Raw genomic sequence first — 25754 nt, forward strand, 5'->3', positions numbered from 1 at the left:
ACTTCTGAATATTGAGGATATTATCGACCCTGATCTGCAATCGACCCGAGTAAAAATTCTGATCTTGTGGCCCAGTGGAAGAACAAATGTTCGAACACCAGATGTAAGGGAGAATATCCTTCTCGCGAAGAATATCGCCTCGAAAAATTGGCAAGCAGTCGCTGACGCCGTTCTCAAGAACGAGCAATTGAAACCAGACACGTTCTATTTTGATGTTTGTCTCTACCGGAAATGAAAAACATCGACAACGTCACAAATAATTAAAATCCACCAATCAGCACACTGCGTCCAAAATTTGGACGCGAACACTCGATATCCTGAGAGATGCGTGCAGGCTTTCTTTCTCGGCGCTTCGCATCTCGTCGCCGGCGCTTCGCGCCGTCCAAGGGCTCTCCGGAAATCTCCGGAAAGCCTGTTCGCAGGCTACATTTCTCTTTGCCTGCATGATTTATTCGATTTTCATAAGGCTAGAAACTTAGTCATCTAAAAATCAAAGTAAGATAAAAATGTTTCAAATTCTGTATTACACATTCCTAAGTGACTATGAGCAATGCTACTCCTACTGGATGGGATCCTAGTCGATGCTAATTTACTGCAAGCTTTCTCACATGTAAAGCTGTGCTCTTGCAGAGCCTGGGCGACTTGTAGAACTTTGCTATCAAGAAAGCTTATAAGAGCTGGGCATCCAAGAATTCTTACATAAGAAGCTTTGGAACCCTGCAATAATTATTCTAAGAGTGTAGCTTTAACATGGCTCAAACCCATTAAAACTTAATAATTTGACATGCCCATCGCTATGTACATCAGATCAACATCCCACAGGTCTCCTCACAGCTAGCCTAATTTCCATTTATAGTCTCAAAAATACCCTGTTGTTGTACTTTTTAGTGGCTCACAAAGTACAACAGACCTTTGATTTGTTCTCACATGCCCCGTATTGCTCCTTTAAAGATTTCTAACCTGTGTCTCAGGATGCGATGAATTTGTAGCCATTCTGGTCGCACTCCATATTTATAGAATCTTGCCTCAAGGTTACTCTCATCCTCTGTCTTACTGTTTTGTATAACATGTGCTGGAGTCTCCTTGTCTTCGTCACCATCATCCACTGGAGGAGGCTCTTCCATGTCATTCTTACGGAAATATGCCCGGTACATACTGGGGTGGTAAATCTCCAACTACATGTTGGCAACAATAAAAGAACTTATTCATAGCAGCTCCATTAACCAACTATTAAGCAAGTTGTAGTAAATTATACATGTGGTAAATTTTAAGCTCCGTGATGAATAATGAAGATGCTTTTTTCAACAATGACACAAGCATGGGACAAAGAAAAATTCTGAGTCCCCGATGGGAATCGAACCCATGGCCTCCCAGATACCGGTTGGGTGCTCTAACCAACTGAGCTACGAGAGACTCATGGTGAGCTGGGCCATTTACTAGGTTGGTATGTGACACGCATCCTGCATACTGCTAGGTTCAGATATATCGAAGATACTAAGATTACCTGGATTCAATTTTACCAAAAAAACCAGCAACAACAAGCAAAGCACTCTCTTGAGGGCATTTGTTATCTTTCGCGTACACACCACACTGTGCGCTGAAATACAGTTGAACCTCTTTTTCCCACACTTCCATCATTATAGACACTATTCCCTGCCCGTTTGGTGTCTGTAACAGCTTTGACTGTATTGCTTAGATAGCTGCCTTTTTTCTGGATCTCTCTATTGCCTTTCTCGGAGGTTTTTAAAATTCATTTTAGGCAATATGAAACTAAAACAACAAACCTGTAGTTCAGTGATCCACGAGCAATTCCAGTAAGACAAATCCACCCATTTGACAAAGAATTCCCTTGTTTCATAGGTCTGAAAAACAAATAACCAATCTTTTATCAAGAAAAATAAATATAACCCCTGAACTGCACTTTTTGTGTTCAAAACAATTATACTATATAATTGTAACTGAGCTACCAATGATCTCTTTACTGCACTTAATACCCACCTCAGGTTCAGTTAGCTCTTCGTTCTCCCCTGAATCAAGTGAGGTACCTACAACATATTAATAAACAGATTTGACAGATGTTCCTGTACCACTAAAAACTTACAAAGTAAATCTGGCAGTGCAACTTAAAGCACGAGAGCCTACTGTACTATAACACTCTACTTTAAAATACATGTAGTTTACAAACCAGTGGTGTTAGTTCTATATCTGAAACATGTTTATAAAGAATTGAAGATGGGTGTCAACGGTATTGTATTGTTACTTCCCAACAGTATGGTACAAAATGTAATAGTGCAGTGTTTGACCTCACACTGCAAGGTTTAGAAAAAATATGCCCTCACCTTCAACTGGCAAGTTAACATATCGCCAGTGAAGAATTCTCTCAACTTTGCCTTTCAGTGGTTCACTCTACGAAAAAAAAAGAACTCAAATTTAATTAAATCAACATTATTGTAAGTGTAAAGCATTCCAACAAGTTGTTTTAATCAGTCCTGTTTGGAATTTTTTATGGGAGGTGCGGTGGCCTAATTGTTAGCATGCTGGATTTTTGATTAAGTGGTCCAAGTTTGAGCCTGCCCAGGTCATTGTGTTATGTTCTTGGGCAAGACACTTTACTCTTATAGTGCCTCTCTCCACCCTGGTGTATAAATGGGTACCGGCAAACTTATGCTAGGGGGTAACCCTTTGATGGACTAGCAGCCCATCAAGGGGGGAGTAAAAATACTCCTAGTCACTTCATGCTACAGAAAATGGGAGAAGCTCTGTCCTGTATGGGCCACTATAGGCTCGACCCAAACATAACCTACCTACCTCGTTTGCAATTACATTGAGGTTTATAGAAGTACATGTAATGTCAGTAACAGCAAAATAGTGACAGTTACCTTGCATCTGGGACACCTCCAGTCTCCACCAGGAATTTTTTTCATGGGTGGGATCAGGCAATGCAAGTGATAAGCTGATGGACAGCTGTCACAACATAGTAACTGTCCACCATCTTTACACACTCTGCAATAATCACTGTGCATGTCTTCACTGGAGTCACTTGTCATCTCATCTTCCTACATAATTACAATCAATTTTCCAAAGTCAACACATTATCAGAAAAGTCTGCTCATTATCAGAATCAAACAAGGCAATTTGATCAGGAATCCAAGGGCTATAGAGCTGTTTGTTAGTTGCAAGACTGTTAAGTGCAACCCTTATCACCAAAGTGGATTTTTGAAGGTCTAACAATGTAGTATTGTACTGTTTATTGGCAAAAAAGGTCATCTCTCGTACTTTCATCAAAACTTGTCATTTTATCATGTTTTGTGTTACTAACGTTTTTTGGAAATTGAAGGACTTACACAGACAGGACAACTCCAACGTCCCTGTGGTGGCTCATCAAGTGGAGGATCAAGACACCTCAAGTGAAATGACAGTGTACAAGTATCGCACAGTAACAGGTCTCCACCCTCTTCACATTCCTCGCAGTAATCCTGATGTTCATCCTAAAAACATTCATTACGAAAAAAAAAAAGAATCAATCATTGTTTATTCACCATGCCCTTGTTGTTCAAGGAATGATAGCACTATACACATATATAGGTCACTATTCAGTGGATAGCATAGTTATTTTGTTAACACTTATCCACTGGATAGTGATTCACTTGGTGAATAGTTTGATCCACCCTTTGAGCAACTGGCCCAAGCAGACTATTTTCCCAAGCCCCACAAATCTAGTGGTTTACACATTTAATTGGCCTTGGCTGTTTTAATGGATGGACAACACTATCCAGGGGATAAATCTCTGTCTAATGGATAGCATTGTCCACTTGGATTTTCTATTCTTCCATAGGGTAAGGATTAAGAACCTTTGCGACACACACACCTACCCTAAACTGACAGGAGTGCACTGCTCCCACTCCCTCGGTAAAGGAGCCAATATCATATTCACAGACTGCTCGAAGGGGTGCTATTATCGCATGTATTTTGCAGATGCACCAGTTTTAATCATAAATACATAACACTCAGTGTAACAAAGACTAGCTATTCGTTTTCCAAAATGGAAAGGCTCTTTGGGGTTATGGATGGCACAGGAGACAACCAAAATATTTTAAAGCTCAATTTCTGTTTATTGTTTGCCAAATATTACTTATATTGTCAGAAGCTCCAATCTAAAACATGCAATTTTGAAGAATTTATTGCCAAATTGAATTTCCGGCTCAGTGTTGAGAAATATCACTGATCCATTATTAGAGTAAAGGACAATTGCTTCTCTCTTTTTGTCCAGAACTTATTTAATCTTCTTATTAATTACAGTTTTTTTCTAAATTAAAGTTCAGTTAGTGTTAATTAAGTAAGAGAGGTGGGCACTAGATATATATATTGTTTTTAAATATTCATGTAAACAAGTGATTATGTAATTTTCCTTTCCTTTGTTGTACTTTTATTCCTTTAGTTTTTTATTTCCTGTATTTTTTTTTTGTGTGTGTGTCGATTTACTGTAAATGTTTGTATTTCATTCAATAAAAAAAAAATATTCACAGACTGCTCGAAGGGGTGCTATTATCACATGTATATTGCAGATGCACCAGTTTTAATCATAAATACATAACACACAGTGTAACAAAGACTAGCTAAGGTAAGGATGTGATTATCCATTGCGTGACTTACCACACTCATCACATTATCTTCATCATTTCCTGTGAAAGAAACACAAGAAGGGTCATAATGGCACCAAAGCTTATTGTGTAGTTCACATAAATTATCCATACCTCCCTTACGGAAGGGATTTTTCTTAAGACACCCCCACCCCTCTGGAAATTCTATTTGATCTTCATACATGTATTCCCATAAAATGTTTGGCCTTTGGGATCTCTCCCAACCCCAGGAATTTCCAATCCCTTCTGTGGGGGAGTATGGCCATTTCCCGGAACCAAACATTAAAATAAATGAAGAGCCTCACCAGTGCTTTTCTTCCTTTCTTTCTTCTTTTTGCTGATAATTATCTTTTCCTTTTTCATTTTCAGGGTGTTTCTTGCTTTTTTCTTGACTGTTTTTCCACTGGCCTGGCTTGTATCACTGTCTTCATCAGCTGCCTCATCAGTCTTCTTCTTGTTAGCCTTAGTTTTACCACTTGCCCTTCCATTACTCTTTTTTGATCTGCTACCTGAGCTGGCTTCACTTCCTCTGTCACTGTCGTCATCCTGGATTTTTGCTTTCCTGTCTCCTGTGAAACAAAGCCAATGTAAAAAGTAGTTATTTCAATCAAATAACATAAAAGCTTCTTATAAGATTACAGTTTAAGAGTGTTAGTAAAAGCAGCGATAAAACAAATTTTAAACAAAACATGACACTTATGAGTTTTGCAGAAATGTTTCAGCAGAAACCAATCTGCCATCCTCAGTGTGATATTTTACAGTCATATAAGGACAAGCATTGACCAGTTGCATGTATGAAAGAATTCCAATAATAACTGCAGTTAGTGGAAGGTGGCAGGAGTTGGAAGGCCATCAATAAAGGGAGAGGAATTCTAGAGAGGGCTGGAAGTGTGATTCTGAAGGTGGTGGGGGAACCTGGAGAAACGGGAATATTGCATATTTTGTAACAGAAGTAGCACAGACTGGCAGAAACCACTAAGGGAGGGGTGGGAAGCAAAGGCATGGAAAGCCAGGAGTCCAGACCCACCCCCTCCCCAATAGATAGAGTGAAAAGTGTTGAAGTGATCCACATTATCTTATGTTGAGTGAGTAAATGAATAAGTTATTGGAAATTTGATTTTATTCCTTATCTTAAAGGAGAAGTTCACTCCAGAATGGCCATTTATTTTCTTTACGCCAATAAAAAGTTTATACAAAGATACGTTATCCACCAAAATTTCAGCCTCCAACGTGCGCTATAACCGTACGAAATCTTTCTTTGAAGTAGCCCAAAACTTGACAACTGTACGCCGCCATCTTGGAGCTGGTAATGTGTGCGTGACGTCAAAGAGCTCAGCCTGAAGTTTGGCGGGGAAATTTAAATACTCGAAACTCCTTATTTCTTTGTAGTGGCTTTTGTTTGTCAAAATGTCTGTTTGTGCAGCACCATTTTGCTCACACAGAGCTCCAAGAAATACAAAAAGAGGTGTTTATTTTCACCGTCTTCCGATATTTAAAAGAACAATTGCTCAAAAGCGGACACAAATATTTGTGTGTTCCGAAAACTATGTGGAAGGCTGCTTCAAAGTAGATCAGAGATGCAGTCTCCTGCGTGGAAATACCCACAAAAGATAGAAAAAGCCAGACGCAATATAAACCATTTTTAAGAAATCTCCTTCTGTAACTTCCTTCAAACGACATGCAAGTGAAAGGTGGCGAAAGAATAAGGAAAGAATGGAAGTTAGTCATTTTGCTTACCTTGTTTTCTCAAATCAAACACCTCCGGCGTTTATTTCAAACTTGGCGGGGTCCGGTGTTTATTAACGAAGTGCAATTTTCTGTAATTTTTTCAGTCCCGAGAACCACGATTTTTCTCGTCGTCCCAGCCGACAAACTGCTCTTGGGTCTCCGAGGATGATTTTTACCAAAGTAACAGTATTGCATACGGCACGTGCATGTTGCAATCAACATTTGTTACAAACCGAACTGCAGAACATAAACAACCAATGAGTCCATAAACGGCAATGTCGCCAACGTCCTCCGCAGCTATAAACGTTCACTGTTATAAACAACAGTGCGTCAGTCATAACAACACGAACGCGAACATTGCTGTTTCATTTTGTTTACAGCATCCATCCTAGTTATTTTACGCCGGACTTTCCTTGAACATTATAAAAAAATTACCAAAGAAGCAAACCGTACCAGTTTGTCGTAGCAGTGCTATTTAAGAGAATATATTTACTTGTTTGCTCGACCGCAAATAAACGCCGGGACCTCGATCAAACGTCCCCGGTGTTTATTTAAAAGTTAGCATTTTTGACCCGGCGTTAATTAATACGAAGCCGGCGTTTAATCGGTGACCCGCGTTTAATCGAGCAAATACGACGACGGCAAATAATTACAGCATGAACAAAAATTGACTTAAATTGGCAACAACACTTCTCAGAATAAAAATAACAAAACGGGCTAAGTTGTTAAAAATTTTGGATGCAATGACTGGGTTGTACATGTAAATAAATATAGAAGGAGAAAAAGACAGAGAAAAAGATACAAACAAGTAATAAGTTAAGTTAAAATTTTGCTTGATCTAAAATGAAATAATTCAAACATTTCTAGCTCAGTCAGTCAACTACAAAAATGACATAAAGTTCACTTTGGGAGTTGCGATCTTATATTTGATGAAGAAGAGTTTCTCTGGTTGTTTAAAAGTCCTCCCTGAAATCAACTAAAACGTGAAATAACATAAACGCATCATTGGTTGGTATTGTGTCTAGCTCTTTCTTTTTTGTGTGTGGGTATTTTCACGTAGGAGACTGTATCTGTGATCTTCTTCAAAGCAGTCTCCCGTATAGCTTTCGGAACACACAAATATTTGTGTTCGCTTTGGCAGTAATTTTTCGTCCCTACCCATTCTTATTGAGTAATTTTTCTTTTAGATATTGAAAGACGGCGAAAAGATTTTTGTATCTCATTTGTATTTTGACAAACAAACGCCACTACAAAGAAACAAGGAGTTTCGACTATTAAAATTTTCCCGCCAAACTTCAGGCTGAGCTCTTTGACGTCACGCATACATTACCAGGCTCCAAAATGGCGGTGTTCAGTTGTCAAGTTTTGGGCTACTTCAAAGAAAGATTTCGTAGGGTTATAGCGCACGTTGGAGGCTGAAATTTTGGTGAATAACATATCTTTGTATAAACTTTTTATTGGCGTAAAGAAAATAAGGGGCCATTCTGGAGTGAACTTCTCCTTTAACATTAACTCTTTCAGTGAGTTATTCAAAATTCAAAATCAGCTTCCATTTATATGCAGACTGTTGACTGAATAAAATAATAGTACCACTATGGCATGAGGGAATGTAAAATTAGGTAAAGGAAGAAAATTGAAGCATCAAACCAACCTTTAGCTCCTTTTGATTTTGGTTTAAACACCATTTTAATCTTTGTTCTGGACTTTGAAGTGCCATTCTTTTCACTGACATCTTCATCATCATCATCCACTTCAGGACCAGACACTGGCTCAGAGTCATCGCCATCTGATAACTCAACGATCTCCTTCTACAAATAAGAATTAAATAAATACGGTGGAATCTCCAGTGAGTGGACTCCCTTGGGGGAGCTTAGAATGTGTCTGTAGTATTCGTAGGAAGAACTGAACACAGAGTAAACACAACACAAGTTTAATCAACATGGCCGCTCGTGAAAGCACGAGGTCCCAGCATGCATTGCAAAGAGCATGCTTGATTACAAATAAGGGCATAACCGTACAGTGTCTGCTTATCCTAGTGTTTGTATGAGGCTATCAAAGTTAAGGTAGTAAAGATGGGGTATACAAAATAGCATAAGTTATCAATAAACACATTGGGTTAATTAGAAATATAAGAGAGGCCTTGTTTGGTTGAAATCATCAGAATACAAACTTTTCTTCAGACAAACTTCTTCCAATGCATTATTCATACAAACAATATGTTAGATACAATGTGAATGTGGGTGAAAATGTTACATTTTTTTCCACTGACAATGTAAAAAAACATGTACATGCACTTACAGGTTGTTTGGATGGCTTGGTAGACTTGGATGAGTTTTTCTGCTTTTTAGCTTTGCTGGCTGCTTTAGGACTTGGTGTATGTGAAGAACTAGGAGTGTCCTTGCCTTTCTTTCTTTTGTAATCGCTCCAAAGTGCTCCAAGAAGGGAATTGATCTTGGTGTGTGCAGTTCCTGGATTAGCCTCAACAATCAAGGGCCGTACTAGTTTGTTGAATTTCAGATAGGTCATTCCTTGTTCATTCTCTTCTGATAGGTTCACTTCAACATTGTTGAGACCAAAATGCTTTGCTACTGCCTCAGCTTTTGATGGTTCATCCTTAAAAAGATGTTATATTGAAGTAAGTACTTTCAAATTATCCTTCAAATTCTTGTGCCAACTATAATTTAACACATTTGCTTTAGGCTGTGTAAAACAGAAAGGGAAGCCACAAGCCATTCGGCCCACACTGCCGGAGCTTATCCCGGTTTCCCTAGCATTAAGCGCCTCCCTGTAAAACAGGCACACCATTTAATTTTCTCAAATTATTCTATTCTTTTTTGGTTTTAATTATGAACTGACTGGAATAATATTCTTGGTGTCCAGAGACCTCACATTTGTGCATTCCAGCAAATTTGTGTGTAAAAATGGCTGCTTTCAATAAGCACTGATGATTGCCAAAAAACATTAGCTTCTGCAAGTTTCCCTCAGAAGTCAGCCACTTTGTTGAAGTAATTAAAGAAATATTCTTTAAACAGTCAGTGATTCTACTCAAACCAGCTGCCTATTTCAAATTTTATTGAAACCCCTGTATAATCACAAACAATCCACTTACATCCTTGTTATCATCAGCATTTGTGTCCCCAGAAACAGAGTCTTTATCTGAGGCTGCATTTGTCTTCTTTGAAACCTGTTCATCATCTAAGACAGTAACATCCTCCTAGGAAGTAATGCGACAACATTATGAACCATTAAAATGGATGGCTATTTACAGTGTGTTACAGAGGACAACATGGTTACCAGTTGTTTCTGATCCATTTGTGTGACCCAGCTTGTAAAGGGAACAGGGAAACAACAAGGCAACCAGGATATTTATGATAATAAAATTGACCATCCCCCTTTCCCCCGAAGATCAAAAGTGTACTCTGGCAGTGTTTTAGATAAGAACGAAGGTCTCAGGTCAAAAACCCTAAGTACTATGTCATCTAGCTAATGGTTTGGTGGGACCAGTAAAACTTGTGCAGGCTGCAATTGCTACCTGCTAAAGGCAGGAAAGCATCTTAATCCAAGTCAAATTTTGAAAAGTTTAGACTGCATATAGCAAGATGGTAATGACATCATTACATATACATTATGTCAACTCTCCATTTACCCTTCACATGTACAGTCCACTCAGAAAGTATGGGGAAAAAATGAGGCTACTTAATATCAAACCTAGCCTGCAATTCAGTTTCACATAAACTTTCTTGAAAATTCTCCAGTTATCTCAACTTTGCACCCTTTTCAATCAAATTAATGACCTTACAAACCAAACCGCCATGTACATCAATGCATCACCTCATTCTCATCCTCCCTCTTACGCTTCTTTCCATTCTGAGCGCTCTTTGCTGATCCAGCATCCTCTGTCCTCCTTTTCTTTGCTTGTGGTCTATCACCATCAGCATCTATTCACAATGTACACAGGAACATGTAAGGGCCGATTTACATGGCACAACTTTGCCACATGTGACAAGCTTACGACAGGCCTAGGACATCACTTAGGAGGCATCTTTCATAAAGATGTGATAGGTTGATTTATATCACAAGATTTGTGTTGTAGTCATGGTATAAGGGTGGTATAGCATGGCATAGCAGGGATATTCATAGGCAAAATCATACCATCTTAGTCGGCCCTAATAGTGTGTTGGACTTTGGGATGAGGTCTGGAATGTAAGCTCTAGCCACTGTTCCAATCATAAGCAACTTAACTGTGTTCTTGCTTTCAAAGAGATACTGTTTAAAGTGGTACTACATGTTAACTGATCCATCTTGCATTAACAAGTCTTTGGATTTTCTTTTGTTTTTTTTTGTTTTGATTCAATTTTCTCTTATCTCACTGGGCCCAAACCCTGGTTGTTAATTTCAAAGGATCGGTAACGTTATCCACCAGATACTATTCGTCTCAGACGTCCGTGGACAAGGGCTTTTTTCGGCCGGCTTCACGGACCGTTGGTTTTAGTCAACCAAAATGGCATCGCCTGATCAGTGTTTTACAAACCGCAGAGCCACAAAAACATTATCATGTGACCAGAATTTTTGAACCGCAGACTATTGTGTAATCCATCTCTTGAACAACTGGGGCCATGTGTATAAATACAGTAAACACCCGCATATAAGAACACATGATTTCGGAGGTCAGGCTGATTGGGTTCTTATTAAATTGGTGCTTAGTGACAAATCAGCCTCAAAGTGTTCTTAAATGTTCTTAAATTTCTATATTAGTAATACTACCCCAAAATGTCCCTAGATGTGAAATTAGCATAAATTAATAAACATTCTTTGATTTTAATGATCACAATCAATACTGTATCATTGTAGAAACATCAGCACAGTACTCAATACAAAAATACAACCACTTGACAGCTGATAGCGTCATGACTGCCATATAAAATCACTTGTTTTTTAATGTAATTATGACACCTTTTCTATTTTATAAGAACATGCTGAATTTTTCAGGCTGATCTTGGTCTTATAAAAATGGGGCTTTATTGGCCAAATTTCAGCCTGGTGTTCTTAATCCATTTGTTCTTATATGCGGGTGTTTACTGTATTGTTACAGCAAACTGGTGTGGATAAAATACTGACCCCCAGTTTGTAGACTGCCCTACTGGACTACCAAAATGTTACTTGGTAAAAAGAAAAAATTCACTCAAATTCGGACTTTTTACAGTAACTATGTATCATTTTAGCATGGTCATTATTGAGACCTTTAAGGCTGGTTTTCATATGTCGGCAAAATCCCAGATAATCGGGGATTTCACCGTTTCCCGACCATCCCAGATTTTGCCGTATATCGGCAAAATCTGGGATCAGAGTCGCCTTGATTGGCAATGACAGACGCCATTTTTAGCTGTGAGGGGCAGTGAGAGACTGGATCTTAGTAATTAAAAGATTGGTAACAAGCTAAAACTATCGCCGACGTCCCTGACACTAAGAATTGGAGTTTTCATATATTTTGAATAATCGCCGACCATCGCAGAAATCTGGGATGCGTCGGGAAAATAGAAACGCTCCCGATTCTCCAGATTTGTCTCCGACCATCCCAGATGATCGGGGATACTTACGATTTCGAGTTTTCATTAGTCGGCAAAATCTGGGACGGTCAGGAAACAGTTAAATCCCCGATCGTCTGGGATTTTCCCGACATATGAAAACCAGGCTTTACATTTAAACAGCCTAATAAAAGTGCTATTCAAGGTAACTGTTTAGCCAGAAGAGCACCCTGGTTTATTAATAGCCAGAATAGTGTTGAAAGGGGCTGAACTGCAAATAATACACAAATGAGATTCATCTTGTTGAATAACAATAGATCCTTTTGTTTTCTGCCTAGTTCTTCAAAGAGTACTAACTCAGTGAATCTCATTTACGGGGTATTCTGCAGTTGGTCCTAGAAAGTTTTTTCAGGGCTTAGTTGTTCAAAGGGTGCAACACTATCCACTGGATAACACACTATCCCAGATAGCGTAGTTTGTTTTGTTAACACTTATCCACTAGATAGCGATTTATGCGGTGGATAGCGTTATCCACCCTTTAAACAACTGAGCCTAGATGAACAAACTGCTTGCTAAAGGCACTGTCATCTGTGTCGTACAGGTACAATCTTCAGTATCAACCACAAGAAATAGCTAAAAGGTAGCCACCCTGCCACTTTATAAACCTTTGCTGTATACTGATAGGATATTAAGCTTCTAAAATCACTTTTTTTTTCACGACAAAAATAACCACATAGCATTCTAACCCATGTGAATTAAAATTCGTAAAGCTAAATTTCCCGTCCGGATCCGACGGAAAGAGAACGGGGAAGCCGACAAAAGGTCTTTTGAGGAGTAAAACCCAAGTAAAGCCTCTAAAAAATACCATAAAAATTCACACATTCTCCATTCTGACAATTTGCGCTTGTCTATGTCTAGAAGACACAATTTAGTTACGAATTATTGAGTGGAAATCCAACTTTTTTGCGCGATGAGTTTTCCGATTCTTTCCCAAATCCCACACGGTTCCAAAGCTCGGCGAGACCGGAGCGACCCGCATCATCACGGATAGCGCGAACTTTTAAATTCACGAGGTAAAGGCCAAGAAAATTTGTATACTAGGAAAAACACAGTTAAAATCCTTAAGTTTTGTGAAAATAGATCTTGTGGATATATTACCAACGTTATAATGAGAGAAGTAGTATAAAACCAGAGGCCATCCTCTAACAAAGCATGTGTCATGCATTCTCCCGTCAAAAGAGATGAACGCGCCAATTCTCAAAACACAAACATTACGTTTGAAAAACACGGCATTTTCTCGCTCAAATACAAAGCATTTCACACGAAAATATGCGCAGAAAACGATGCTCCTGTTCTTCAAAATGCTTTAAAATCTAGCTGGAGAGACAGACGGAACAAATGACAAATTCACTCGAAATATCTATCATATCGAAGATCCACATGGAAATCACGGAAATTTATACACTACGTACCGTTTGAGCCTTCAGCGGAGGATTGTAATTCTTTCTTTCTGCTGTTGGTCGAGGACATTTTTGGTCGTCACATCTGGGCAGAAAATACAGCTAAGCAAGCTAGTGAAATAGGAAATAAATTTAAGGAGCGAAAAAATGAAAAAATTCTCGGTTTCGGGAAAATGGCGACTGCGACTTGCGCAGCTGCCTTTGTCGGCGGCAGGAACGTGCGTCAACTATGGAGAAAATAAAAATTGATCAAAAGCCCGTCGCGTACAGATCCTCTTTTTTCACGCAGTTTTTAACAAAATAATTTTGTTTTGTATTAAAATAGCTTCATTTATAGTAAGCATGACAATAACCTCAAACTTTAAAAGATAATGCATTTTTTTAGGAAAAAAATTAATTTTGAGGAGTTGATCATTTCTGTTTTCTTCTTACCAATCCTCACGTGACAAAAAAGAGTTTCCTTTTCATTGAGATCTTGCAGTACTCTTGGCCCGAAAAATCATGCTTTTTCGCAACATAACTTGAGAAGTGTAAAAAAGACAGCACATAACTTTGGTAAGTAGTATGAAGTTTAGTAATAAGGTATTATGTCTTTTTATTTAAACACATGAGCAAAAAAACAAACTTTCAATCATTTATGAAAGTTGATCAAATTATCAATTCTCCTCAACCATCAATTCTAGGAGTTGGCCAAGTGTTCAAATAAAAGATAGCCCATAATATCCTACTTCTCTGTGATTGGCTGAATATCTATGTGATTGACAGAATCCTGCTTTGCAGTAAATACCACTCCCTTTAGCTTCCCCCCTAAGCTGAAATAAATAAAAGATGCATAATTTATGCACCTCTAAATAAACTTTATGTTTTTGCTGCTTTTTAGGTGGGAAGAAAAGAACAGTGCATTATTCCTCATGTCTCCTTCTTTTCTTGACCTTATTTTGGTTTTCCACGTTTTAAAATATTTCCTAATTATTGGCATAAATATTAAAAAGACCCAAAACAAGACATGTGTGCCCCCTTCTATCATCAAAAAAATATTCAAACACATGTAGCTCTACTCTTCAACTTTTTTTTTCATAGTTCACAGATTGTCAGATTGGTAACTCTTGTGAGTTGTTTGACATGGGGTTTGTCTGAATAAAATGCAGTTGGAGTTAATTAGGCTGTTGCTATGGTCAGACCATTGAATTCCTGATATTGATATACTACCAATTGCACAGGCTAAAATAAACTTAATTTTGGAACTTATAAGGCTGCATCATTAGTGGAGATAAAGAAGCCTATGACATTTAATTTTTATTTCTTATACATGTTTACTTTAAGTCCAGTTAAATAATCATGTTATTTTTTAGTTTTTAAATTTTTAACTTTTAAAACTTCACTCTCTGCATGTATAGATATTTTAGCTCAATAGATTAATTTAGTTAGGTATTTTTATATTTTATTTTTATTTTTTAGCATAGTGATTGTAAAGCGCTATGAAAGATTAGCTAAATAGCGCTATAGAAATGATTATTATTATTATTATTAGATAATATGGTCGAGCCCCCACAAATGTTTGGTTAAAGGACCCTAGTCAGCCTTTGCCATTTTTGATGGCATCAAAATTATGAAAGATGTATGGTGAAGCGGAATCTTTTTGCATTTGCTATAAGTTGTTACTGGAAGTCTGTTTATTTGCCTTTTATAGTTTCACATTGAACTCTTTGGTTTAGACATGCAGTGTGTAAAATATAATACCAAAATTCTCGTATGTAAACAAAAACAAAGGTGTGGCAGACAAGGGTCCATTACGGAAACATTTTGGGTGTGTATCCTTCCTTTTCTTAACACTCTGATTAACTTATAGTCACCCTTCTCTGAATAACCGTTCGTTGGCCAACATGGCGACTGAATACCAACCAGGGTTAATTATGCTACTTTTTTCTCAAGAGACTGGGCACCTGAAGCAAGTCTATGCCGAGTTCTGATTGGTTTAAAGCAAAATTTGTAATCATTCAGACTGATTACAGTCAAACCTCCCGCAAGCCAACACCATGCTTAATTAAGTATTAGTAATGATAGTCATTCTACACTGCGCAGTCTCGGGGATTGCTTTCATTTTTGTTTTGAAATATTCGTTGATACGTCAAACTTCTGTCAGAATAAAGCATTCAAAGAATTTGAAAGAAGACCAGCCATTACAGGTTGTTTCATTCAGGAATGCTCAATGAGCTGCAACATTGGTTTGGAATAATGTCAAGGTTCTTCTTCTTGTTTTTATCAAAAGGTCAATGATGAAAGGTTACAAAAAATTAGAACACACAGTAATTCTTTTCAACTATTTCATTTATTAAAATCAATAAATGGAAGACATCTGAGCCATTTTTCTTCTTTCACTTCTCAAGAGGATGATGACCCAGTCGACAGCAAAGCTAGAACTCCACCAGCCAGGGATGTGGACAGCAGGTAGTTTCTATAGAATTGTTAAGGAATTGCCATGAAAACACGGTGAAAAGAAGCATTAGTGTAGTTTACAACTTGACATATTGACTTATGGACAAGAAATAGAGTTGGACCCTCCTTATTTGACCTGGGTTATTTTGAATTCCTGTTATTTTGAACTAAAACCCATTTCTTTTGAATTTGCCTTTCGGTCATTAACTATCCGCTATTTCAAACTCCCGCTGTTTCAAACTATTTTTGGATTCCCCTGACGGTTTGAGATAACGATGTTCGACTGTATAACAATTCTCATTCTGTTCCAATGGGATGGATTGGGGAAGCCAGGGGGCTTGCAAGCATCAGTTTCTATAGCAATGAGGCTTCTTGGCTCCTCTGGATGGGATACTAGCAGAAACCCATAAGGGTTGAAACGTGTAAGCGCGCGCACAGCGTTTGAATATTCATTTTGCTAAGTACCATATTTGGAAACACGAAGAGTTTGTACGCGAATGCTTTATACACGTAATGACACACGCAACATAATTTTTGGTTTTGCGATAAGTTGCTTGAATTTCGACCTAAATGCCGTAAATTTCTTACAGAAACTAAAGAAATACATTAAGTGTATCGAAGCAAAATATGGTACTTAGTGTAAACGAATGTGCAAACGCTTTGTACAATGCAAATCATAGGGAGTTACACGTTTCAACCCTTATGGGTTTCTGATACTAGTCCATCTAAAGTAACATCCCAATGTTTTCCCAATGTTTGCACCAGCAATTCACCAGTATCAATTTAAACTTCTGGGCCAGGTTGTTTGAAGCACAATTAAGCTGATCTAGTGTTAGCAGGAATTTTGTTTTGAACTTTTCAGTGAGGTTTTCTGTTTAAATTTTCTGCCCTCCAGTTTTGATGTCAACTAAGCAATAAAAACACTGATACAAAAAGAGAAAGAACATTCTATCAACTTTTAATCCTGGGTTAGTGTTTATCACCTTTCAAACAACCAAGCCCTGGGTGGAGAGAGGCACTGTGAGAAAAATAATTATTCTTTTTTCTCGTGTACCACAGAAAAGCTCTCAGGAGCTTGTTAGAATGTGTACATACATCAAAGATTGAATTTGAATTTGGAATGTTGGTTTTTGTGGAGGGAGGAAATTTGGAGGACCTGGAGAAAAAAAACTGGGAGCAAAGAGGAGAACAACAACAAACTCAACCCACACATTTGGCAATAGACCAGAATTGAAGCCAGACCACATTGGTGGAAGGTGAACACTCTCACCACTGCACCGCCCTAGACTGTACACAGCCTCTCTATTTTTCAACGTAAAAAAAGTGAGAGAATCGGCGAGCGAAGCGAGTGTGAGCGCGAAGCGCGAGCGCGCGGGGGGAGGGGGCGGGAGCGAGCGAAGCGAGCGAATGAAAACAGTTTTCTCGTCGTTCTTTCCCCGCGCTCATTCGATCGAAAAAATACGAAAAAATGGAGGGCTGTGAACAGTCTAGCACCGCCCTTGTGAAGTGTCAGCAATGTCAGCAATGCTTGAATCTAGAGTCCAGTGCACTAAGTATTATGACACCACACTCCCATGTAGGAGGAAAATATTGTAAAGGATACGCAGCAGGATTGAATGTTCGCAGAACATAAAATGATGCTATCAGGATCAGAAACAGGTACAGGGCATTGTTGTAAAATATGGAGAAAGTGATGGCTTCAGTTTCAGCAACCTTGTTCTTTTTCCAAAGGATTCTGCAAAAGACAAGAAAGAAATATATGATTATTGGCATCCAAAGAACACTGACTGACTACATACATGTAGTCAGAACTTTTTATTTGGTATGAGGCGAGCTAATAAAGCATAAATCTTGAACAATGCGACTATATCCAGGGCTTGAGACTAACTTTTTAACTCACTGGTTTACTGGATTGTGACATGTCAGATTTTACTAGCCAAAAGTAATTTTTCACTAGACAGGTATAATGATTTCTATCAAAAACAGTTGACTTTTCCAAGTTTTTCACTAGCCAAATGGCTAGTAGGAATGCTAAACCTGGTAGCCAAAACCTAAATTTTAGTAGCCTTTGGCTAGTTGGCTACCGTTTGTCTCCAACCCTGATATCTATCATGAGATGCTTTCATTACCACCATGCAAGTAATTTCAAATGACTGTATGCTTGCCTACCAAAATTATGCACTATGCTGTTATAAAAGGTGATGGTTGTTAACCAAGAATACACAGTAAACTCAATGCAGGAAGTACAACCCATGATAATGTGAGTTCTGCATTATTTTAAGAAGTGTTCCCAAATAACCACAGTGATTTACAAAATGTAACTGTTAACTAAAAATGATTTACACAAGGTCTCTACATGGGTAAAACAGTAACACTTAGTTTTCTGTTATATATTGATTCGTGAAAAATATAGCTTTTAACTGAGACCAAAACTTAAAGACCAACCTTTCATCCTTTTCTTGGCGGGTCAGTTTCTTGTTAGAATCCAGCTCCATGCCAACTTCTTTGGTAACAGAAGCATCTCGACGCTGGGCAATCCTGAAATACACATGTATGTAACACAAAAAAATTAAAAAACTGCGAAATGTAGCAACAAAGTTTCTTTCTCAATTTCTCAACTGAAACTACCCCCCCCCCCAAAAAAAAAAAAAATTTTAAAATCTACAATATTAAGGGAACCTACCGGTAACATATGGATCAACTTTTGCCAGATAAACAAGAACTGTTAAACAACATTTACAATAACAATTAACAATAATTATTGAAAAGGATTGACAAAATCATCCTGATTTGTCAGTGGCGAGCAGGTCAACTACTTGCCGAAGTTGAATGCTGAAGCAAATAATTGATCTCCGAGACACTGCCAAATCATGATATTTTGCGATAACCAAGTTCAATAATTATTTTAACATTCAATCACTGAGTTTGGTTTTGGTGCAAAAAAAATTGCATTGAATGATGACATCAATAATAATTATCGCCATTTAGCAATGGTGTTTATGTTGAATTTGTTTGATTTTCAAACAAAACATGAGTTCAACAATCAAACTCACCGGAAAGTTCTAAAATCATCCTTACCGTATTTACCCGTGTATTAGTCGATCCCGTGTATAAGTCGACCCCCTATTTTTGAGGCCATAAACTAAGATTTTTTCATTTCTGGGTACGAATTTTTTGGAAAAATAACCTTGTGTTTCTTAGAATTTCCCTTCAGGTAGAGTACTTAATGAAAAAACACAGCAAGTTTCAATGTGAAGTTTATTATCGTGCTTACGAGGGCGTTTTAGCAACACATGTTTATGCAGGCATTTTGTCCAATATTTTTCGAAACAGCCATAAAATCAAACACACTAATTTCAAACGAACCTTTCTAATTGTGGAGAGATAGTAGCGGCTTTAGAAGACAAGCAAAACACCAACGAACATCAGAAAACTTTGAAACCCACTCGATAAACAAAGTATAGCTTGCTTGGGGAACTTGGTAACCAAGCTACAAAATCGGTGAGGTACTGGTAACTGATAACTACACGTGTTTGCATCATGCCAGGTTACTAAGTAGCGAAGTTCGACGCGAGAAAGATCATGCAAGAAGATGTTTTCCTCAAGTGGATTTACCAGTTTTATTAGTGGAAAATGTCAGCTCTTTATTCAAATCTTGTGCCAGTGAGTCTCTACAACATTCAGGTTTATATTAAGCGGATAAATCGTAAAGAATTTCGACTTGAACTGCCAATTTAACGACAAAGATAGCAAAGTGAAAGGACATCGTAACCTGTACTGTTGTTTATTTGATGTTTGTTGACATATAAAACAATTGTTATGCTAATTGTGCAGAATTTATTTAACTGGTGCTTGGGTCGAAAATTTTGACCCATGTATAAGGGCCTGTTTACATGGAGGGAGGGTGCCCCGGCTAACCGAGTTACCCGGCTAGAAGGGATAAAACCTAGCCCGCCTTTACATGCAGAATTCACAACCCTTCTACCCGAGATGAGACAGCGTCATTGAAGCGTGTCACGGCGTGGGAAAACAATGTAGCTCCAAATGATTGAAGAAAAATATGACTTTTTACTGAATAATCAAGGCTTTTCGTCTTCAAACCTATTTTAATTTGATGTGCAAGTTCTCAGAAATTTACTGCGTTCATTTTTGGCGAAATTCAATCGAAATTCAACAGTATTTGGGCGCCAAATTGAAATTAAATTTGTTGTGTCGTGAATTAGGATAATCATTCCAACGAAAATTTCGAATTAATTAGCTGTTGCTCAAAGAAATATTTTCCAGCCGACTGATAAAACTAATTTTGATCAAATAGCACTGTTTGGGTCCAGAATATATACATTTTATGCCATTTACTTCAAATTTAGTTCAAAAACACGCGCGAAAACCTATCCCGGCAAGCCGGGATAGCTCGGTCATAACCGTTTACATGGCAAAAAGCTGTCCCGCCTAGAAGGGTGCCCCGGGCAAGTAGACCGAGTGCCCCGGCAAGGCGGGTTACCCTTCTAGCATGTAAAGGCTTCAGTACGTTTTCTTAAGAAACGTATGAAAAGTTGGCTCGCCCAGGGTAGCTCGGTTAGCCGGGTAACTCGGTTAGCCGGGGCACCCGCCTTCCATGTAAACAGGCCCTAAGTCGAGGGCGATTTTTTGGACCGATTTTTAGGTGAAAAAAGGTCGACTTATACACGGGTAAATACGGTAACCCCTTCGCTGCTAGGAGGATGTACATCCTGTATTAGATTTTTCATATGCTAAGAGGGCGTAAGATCATGAAAGCCCAGATCATGAACTTTTCACATCCATCGAGGAAGGATGAGTTCTATTATTGTTTTTCTGTCACAAGTTTTTTAATGTACCAGTACATTTGGTTTTATGTGGCTAAACCTTGTTAAAAATGTTAAATACATCAATACTTTTTACAAATTTGCAAAATACTCATTTTTGGTCCACACACAGGTGGAAAAATGGCCCGCGGCAAAGGGTTTAACAATATCAGTAAAATAAAAAACATAAAAAAGATATGGTATATGCTCTTTGTTGTTGTATCTACACGTCATTTATCATTTTTATGCTCGGTGATCAGGTTCAATCAAACTACACCTGATTAATTACCAAATGTAGTTGACTGCGCTGAATAAAAAATTTTATATATATAGATATATTCAGTTAAGATTATTTAACCTCTCTGACTCAGTGGTCTACAGAAAAATCAAACTATTTGTCCAAGACCACAAGTCTATGAGGTTCAAAGACCTAAGCTTATCTTTTGTTTACAACAAAAAATAATCAATGAATGAATGAATAAATAAATGAGCTTGAAAATATAAACCTCCTGCACTGTATTATTGAAGTTTGGAAATAGTTATCTGCTCTTTTTCGTTAAAATAACAAAATTATGGCTACACTTATAACGGACCAATAAAATTAGGAAACGTAGATTAACTGTTTAATTTGGTATTGAATTGCAGTACTTACTTATGTTTCAACTGGAATTTCACGTTTTTGTAGGCAAAAGCCACTAACCACGTACTGATTAGAGTCATCACTACAAACATGATGCCAGAAGAGTAAGGATCCATTTGGTGAATCCTCCAAAACAGCCCTGAAATCAGATTTACATCGCTTTGAAATCACACTTTTCGAATCAAACAAAGAGCACATGCAATAATTTGCAACAGTGAAATAAACAGTAAAACGACATGCTTACATAGGGGGATGGCTGACACGAAGAACGCGTTGGCATAGAACAATGCTGAAGATTTCGTGGAGACGGTTCTACTGAAGTTTTGCAGCAAAATTTCGTCTTCTTTTGTGAGTTTCTTACCGACCGCCATGTTGAATGAGTTGGCACGGAAAAAGGAAGTGGACGAGTAGGACCGGGCGCTAAATACCAAAGTACTCGTTTACAGTTTCTCGCGGTCAAAAAAGTAACGCCTGGCGAATTTTTATTGCGCTTCGTCGACTTCCCGCCATTTTGCAAAAAACAGTTCATGTTACATTTTATTTTTCGAGTTTCAAGGCGATTCTTTCTTTAAAATGTCCTCTAACAAAGAAACGTGGCAGACAACAAGACCAACCATAAGAGCAAGAAGCAAGTTTATGTTTAACAATGAGCTACTGAGCGATGTAAGCTTTGTTGTTCCAGTGCAATTAATAGACGAGAGTGAAAACAAGAGATGCAAGAAGGCGATTCCAGCTCACAAGTTCGTGCTGGCGATAAGCAGTCCTGTATTTTTTGCCATGTTCTATGGCGAGCTTGCGGAGAAGTCAAACTCTATTGTTCTCCCTGACTGTGAGTACGGAAGTCTGCTAGAACTATTTCGCTTTATGTACTGCGATGAAGTGAAATTAAACGAAGAAAACGTGATGCAAGTGCTGTACTTGGCTGAGAAATACATCGTACCTTCGCTTGTTGATAGATGCACTGAATATCTGGAAAATATCGTGAATGTTTCTAATGCGTTTTGCGTGGTGACTCACGCTAAAAAATATGGAGAAGGAAGTCTTGCGAAGCAGTGCTGGGAGCTGATCGATAAACATGCTGAAGAAGCTGTGAAAACGGAAGGATTCGAAACAGTTGGGAGATCTTTGCTTGAGGAACTTGTGGAGAGGAATTCGTTAAACATTAAAGAAGTGGACTTGTTTAAAGCGGTCGATAGCTGGGCAGCAAAGGAATGCCAGCGATTGGGAATGACAGCGGATGGCACAACAAAAAGGTCAGTCCTCGGAGACAAGATTGTGAAAGCAATACGTTTTCCAATCATGACACGGGATGACTTTGACGACACTGTCCTTAATCGTAAAATATTAACACCAAAAGAAGCTTCTACTATGGTGGAGTATTACAACTCAGTTTTAACTGCACCACTGGAATTCGTAGAAGCTAAAAGGAGTGGCCTGCGTCAGCAGTGTTGTCGATTCAAATCTGTAGTGCTGGAAACTGGGAACATTCCCTATTGCTCGTACAAGCGGGACTGCCTTTTCCTTGGGGTCGACAGGAACATTGTCCTGCATGGAGTTGGCATGTTTGGAAGTCAAAATCGAAAATACCAAGTGACGGTGACAGTGAGAGATTCCACTAATGGTTCGATAATGGCTACCAAAACAGGAAAATATTCTTCTGTGCCAATGGCATTAAAGAATCAGTCGGGTAATTTTTATGGCTTTGACGTAATATTTGACAGCCCAGTGCTTCTTAAGAAAGGTGTCTTCTATTATGTGAAAGCAGCCATGTCTGGACCAATCATTTGGCACGGAAAGAGTGGTGTGGTTTCCATTCAGTGTCCTGGTGTGAAATTTCGCTTCAAAAACCACAAGAAGAATTTGAAAACTAACATTAAAGAAGGACAGTTCCCTCACTTTGTATTCAGCTTAGAATAAGAAGCTTAACTAAACAAAAGCTAAAGTTCAATGTTTCCCCCCCCCCCCCGCCAAAAAAAAAAAAACTCCCTGCACTTGGTCAAAGAATTGAGGATTATTGTTTAGTTTATGGTATTTCTTTAAGTTACATGACTTGTGCAAGTAATCTGTCCTAAAAACTTATTAAGCAGATTGAAAGTTATATGGTTGCCCAGAGTTTATTATAAATAAGAGAATGTTATTTTACATTATCAAATTATTACACATAATTCAGATAGCATAATACAGATTTGCATATTACAAATGTCTAATAATTGAAAAAGATGCTAATGAAAAATATTATTTTGATGCTATTTGATGTATAATCTATCATGTAATGATAAAAAGAAACAGGTTATATGTTTGCTCTTTAAATCATAAATGTTACAGGATTTTTTTGTCAAAGTTTGAACTACATATACCGATAAGACATTACTAACTTGCCTGTTCAATAAATTAATTTGTTTTATGACTTGAGAAGTTCTTGAACTAAGTTACATTTTAATTGCTTGCAAGACAGGTAAAAATAATAGTAAATTTGACTGTCAATGGATTTGCAAACATTCCCTGGTAGGTTGTATTCCTGGACCTACCATAAACCTGCCATAATCTTTATTCCAACAAAGTTGCTAACAGAAATTTTTTAAAACTCCAGCTAGTTGGGTTACCAAGTTTATGGGCAGGACCGATGTTTGTTTATTGCAAAATGCAGAATTTTCTTTTATTTGCAAGGGTTTGAATTGCTTACTCAAATATTGTAAAACAACAACGAAGATCGAACTGCAGTGTTGCGTAGGTTGGTTTACAATGTACTTCTTAATGATCTTCCTATACAGCTGTTTCAGTAAATGTTGTCTGGATCAAAGCTTAAAGACAAGACTGAAAGGCAGTATGGGTAGAAGAAGAGAGCATTAGCACGTCAAAGCATGTGCTAAATATTAAAATATATAGTGACATGACAAATGCGAATTTGCACGTTTTCTCTTTCTTCAAATATGTGAAAGAGGGTGCTTTTAGCCACACTGAATTTTAGACGAATTTTCAAAACTCAGAGCCTAGCGACAGTGAAAGTTAAGCTGCAGAAAGGCCTACTGAGAGGAAAAACAAACTCGTGAACTCTTCACATGCGAAATTATGCAAATTTGTAAATTTAAAGAAGCTTATATGCAAATTTGTAGTGAATACCCAGAATGCCATGCAGTCTTGCCTTTTAGCTTTAACCCGACAACGTTTATTGAAATAGCTGTATGCAAGCCAAAGTACAGTGTAAGACGATTAAGACCCTCCACCCCAACTCTCCCCCCCCCCCTCCAAAAAAAAATCTTGGCAGGGTTCCAAATCTGCAGTGTCACGTACACTCTCTCCTTAGCCGTAGTAAAAAAGAATTGCATTTCCTCCCCTTGCAAAGAGGGTTTGGGATCTTAGCTGCAAAATTCTATACTGGTGGCATGCCTGACTACAGGGATGGAGGGCAGAGGGAGTACTCAAAAAAAAAAATTATGGTGAGGCTCTGCCCCAAGGTCTTAACCCTTACCCTTTTATATACCATTTTTGACAGAAAAGGTAACCATTTCATATACCTTACATAGAAGGAAGGAGAATTCCTACAGTAGGTTGGGAAAATGCATATATTTTCAATATATTATTTTTCACTTGAATAACCCCCCACCCCCATTCACAAAGGAATTCTGGAATGAGATTGGCCAGAATGTGAAATACGTGCATTTTCAATTTCAAATTAGTATTCTGGAATGGAACGAGTGCCATTCTATGCCATCTGCTCCCAGGGGCAGAATGAACAGAATGTTACGAATGAAAATCCAAGATGGTGGACGGCACAGCCCGTGACTCGAGGAATCTGTCCCTTCTTCTTTGTGAAAAGCACTGCCAGAACATTCGGCAAATCCATTACAGCCTCCATACTTTCTTCCTCCTCTTTATTAAGTGGAAAAATTGTAGCAATAATGGCAGCCTTTTTGTCTGCCACCACATTTGTTTACTTCTGCCAGGAGCGCACATATCATCTTGACTACATAGGCATTTTTTTAAGGCAGGCAATCTGAATTATTCCTAGCATTATGTACCAACCATTCTTCTTCCAGAATTGTGGATAAAAAATCGTGCCCTTAGATGAATCAGTGATGTTCAAGATAATTTGAAAGGCCCTTTTAAATACCTCAATGACAGTTTTCCCTACCTTTTTCTACACTTAAGGCCTGAATAATTAAGATACCTCCTTTGTGTGGAGCCTTTCTGTAGGAAGCACCCCTCCCCCCTGGGTTGAATGCATGTATTGTCTGATCAGTAGAACCCCAGTAACTTGAACTCGAATAACACAAACAACCCTGCTAGCTCAAACAAACTTACATTTCCCTTGGCTTTGAACCCACCTTTTAGTCTTATTCAATCGACCCTGATAACTCAAACTGTTTTTCGTTTCCTTTCAGAGTTCGAGTTACCAGCGTTTTACTGTACTTTTTTTAATGCACAAGTGCATAACCAAGCAGCATCAGAAATAGAGTTTTTGGATCAAACATCAAACCCCATGGGAATGGGAGAACAGATTA

The 25754-nt window shown here is 38.2% G+C and overlaps 3 protein-coding genes across 5 annotated transcripts in view; 1 reads left to right on the forward strand and 2 right to left on the reverse strand.

The window, feature by feature from the left end:
* LOC144657726 (chromodomain-helicase-DNA-binding protein 4-like) overlaps nucleotides 1-13541 on the reverse strand; it is a 39996-nt gene extending 26455 nt beyond the window's left edge. For all 3 annotated transcript variants that reach the window (XM_078518073.1, XM_078518072.1, XM_078518071.1), the window contains exons 1-13: nucleotides 13366-13541; nucleotides 10200-10306; nucleotides 9478-9582; nucleotides 8667-8981; nucleotides 8020-8176; nucleotides 4946-5209; nucleotides 4654-4682; nucleotides 3345-3488; nucleotides 2880-3056; nucleotides 2340-2406; nucleotides 1999-2045; nucleotides 1785-1862; nucleotides 961-1175 (exon numbers count right to left, since the gene is read on the reverse strand). In XM_078518073.1, the coding sequence (XP_078374199.1) occupies nucleotides 961-1175; nucleotides 1785-1862; nucleotides 1999-2045; nucleotides 2340-2406; nucleotides 2880-3056; nucleotides 3345-3488; nucleotides 4654-4682; nucleotides 4946-5209; nucleotides 8020-8176; nucleotides 8667-8981; nucleotides 9478-9582; nucleotides 10200-10306; nucleotides 13366-13423 (1763 nt within the window). In that variant the 5' untranslated portion in view covers nucleotides 13424-13541. The remainder of the gene's footprint in view (nucleotides 1-960; nucleotides 1176-1784; nucleotides 1863-1998; nucleotides 2046-2339; nucleotides 2407-2879; nucleotides 3057-3344; nucleotides 3489-4653; nucleotides 4683-4945; nucleotides 5210-8019; nucleotides 8177-8666; nucleotides 8982-9477; nucleotides 9583-10199; nucleotides 10307-13365) is intronic.
* Nucleotides 13542-15663: 2122 nt separating this feature from the next.
* LOC144655922 (translocon-associated protein subunit gamma-like) lies at nucleotides 15664-21666 on the reverse strand. Its single transcript, XM_078516108.1, has 5 exons — nucleotides 21497-21666; nucleotides 21265-21391; nucleotides 18235-18327; nucleotides 17393-17524; nucleotides 15664-15808 (listed from the first exon to the last, which is right to left on the reverse strand). The coding sequence occupies exons 1-5, from the start codon at nucleotides 21621-21623 to the stop codon at nucleotides 15736-15738; spliced, it is 552 nt and encodes a 183-aa protein (XP_078372234.1). The 5' UTR covers nucleotides 21624-21666; the 3' UTR covers nucleotides 15664-15735.
* A 70-nt stretch (nucleotides 21667-21736) lies between these two features.
* On the forward strand, nucleotides 21737-23205 carry LOC144655921 (BTB/POZ domain-containing protein 6-like). The gene has a single exon (XM_078516107.1). It carries the CDS (start codon nucleotides 21826-21828, stop codon nucleotides 23167-23169), a length of 1344 nt encoding a protein of 447 aa, XP_078372233.1. The 5' UTR covers nucleotides 21737-21825; the 3' UTR covers nucleotides 23170-23205.
* The last annotated feature ends 2549 nt before the right edge of the window (nucleotides 23206-25754 follow it).

This window comes from Oculina patagonica, chromosome 6 (assembly GCF_052425735.1).
Source record: "Oculina patagonica isolate OP01 chromosome 6, crgOcupat, whole genome shotgun sequence".
Lineage (NCBI taxonomy): Eukaryota > Metazoa > Cnidaria > Anthozoa > Scleractinia > Oculinidae > Oculina > Oculina patagonica.

Bases quoted from the DNA above. Each gene is read 5' to 3' on its own strand.
- LOC144655922 (XM_078516108.1), bottom strand. From the start codon at position 21,623: ATGGCGGTCGGTAAGAAACTCACAAAAGAAGACGAAATTTTGCTGCAA. The intron at 21,392-21,496 runs GTAAGCATGTCG...ATCTGATTTCAG, and splicing joins CGTGTCAGCCATCCCCCTAT to GGCTGTTTTGGAGGATTCAC. The intron at 18,328-21,264 runs GTAAGTACTGCA...TGTGTATTTCAG, and splicing joins AAATTCCAGTTGAAACATAA to GATTGCCCAGCGTCGAGATG.
- LOC144655921 (XM_078516107.1), top strand. From the start codon at position 21,826: ATGTCCTCTAACAAAGAAACGTGGCAGACAACAAGACCAACCATAAGA.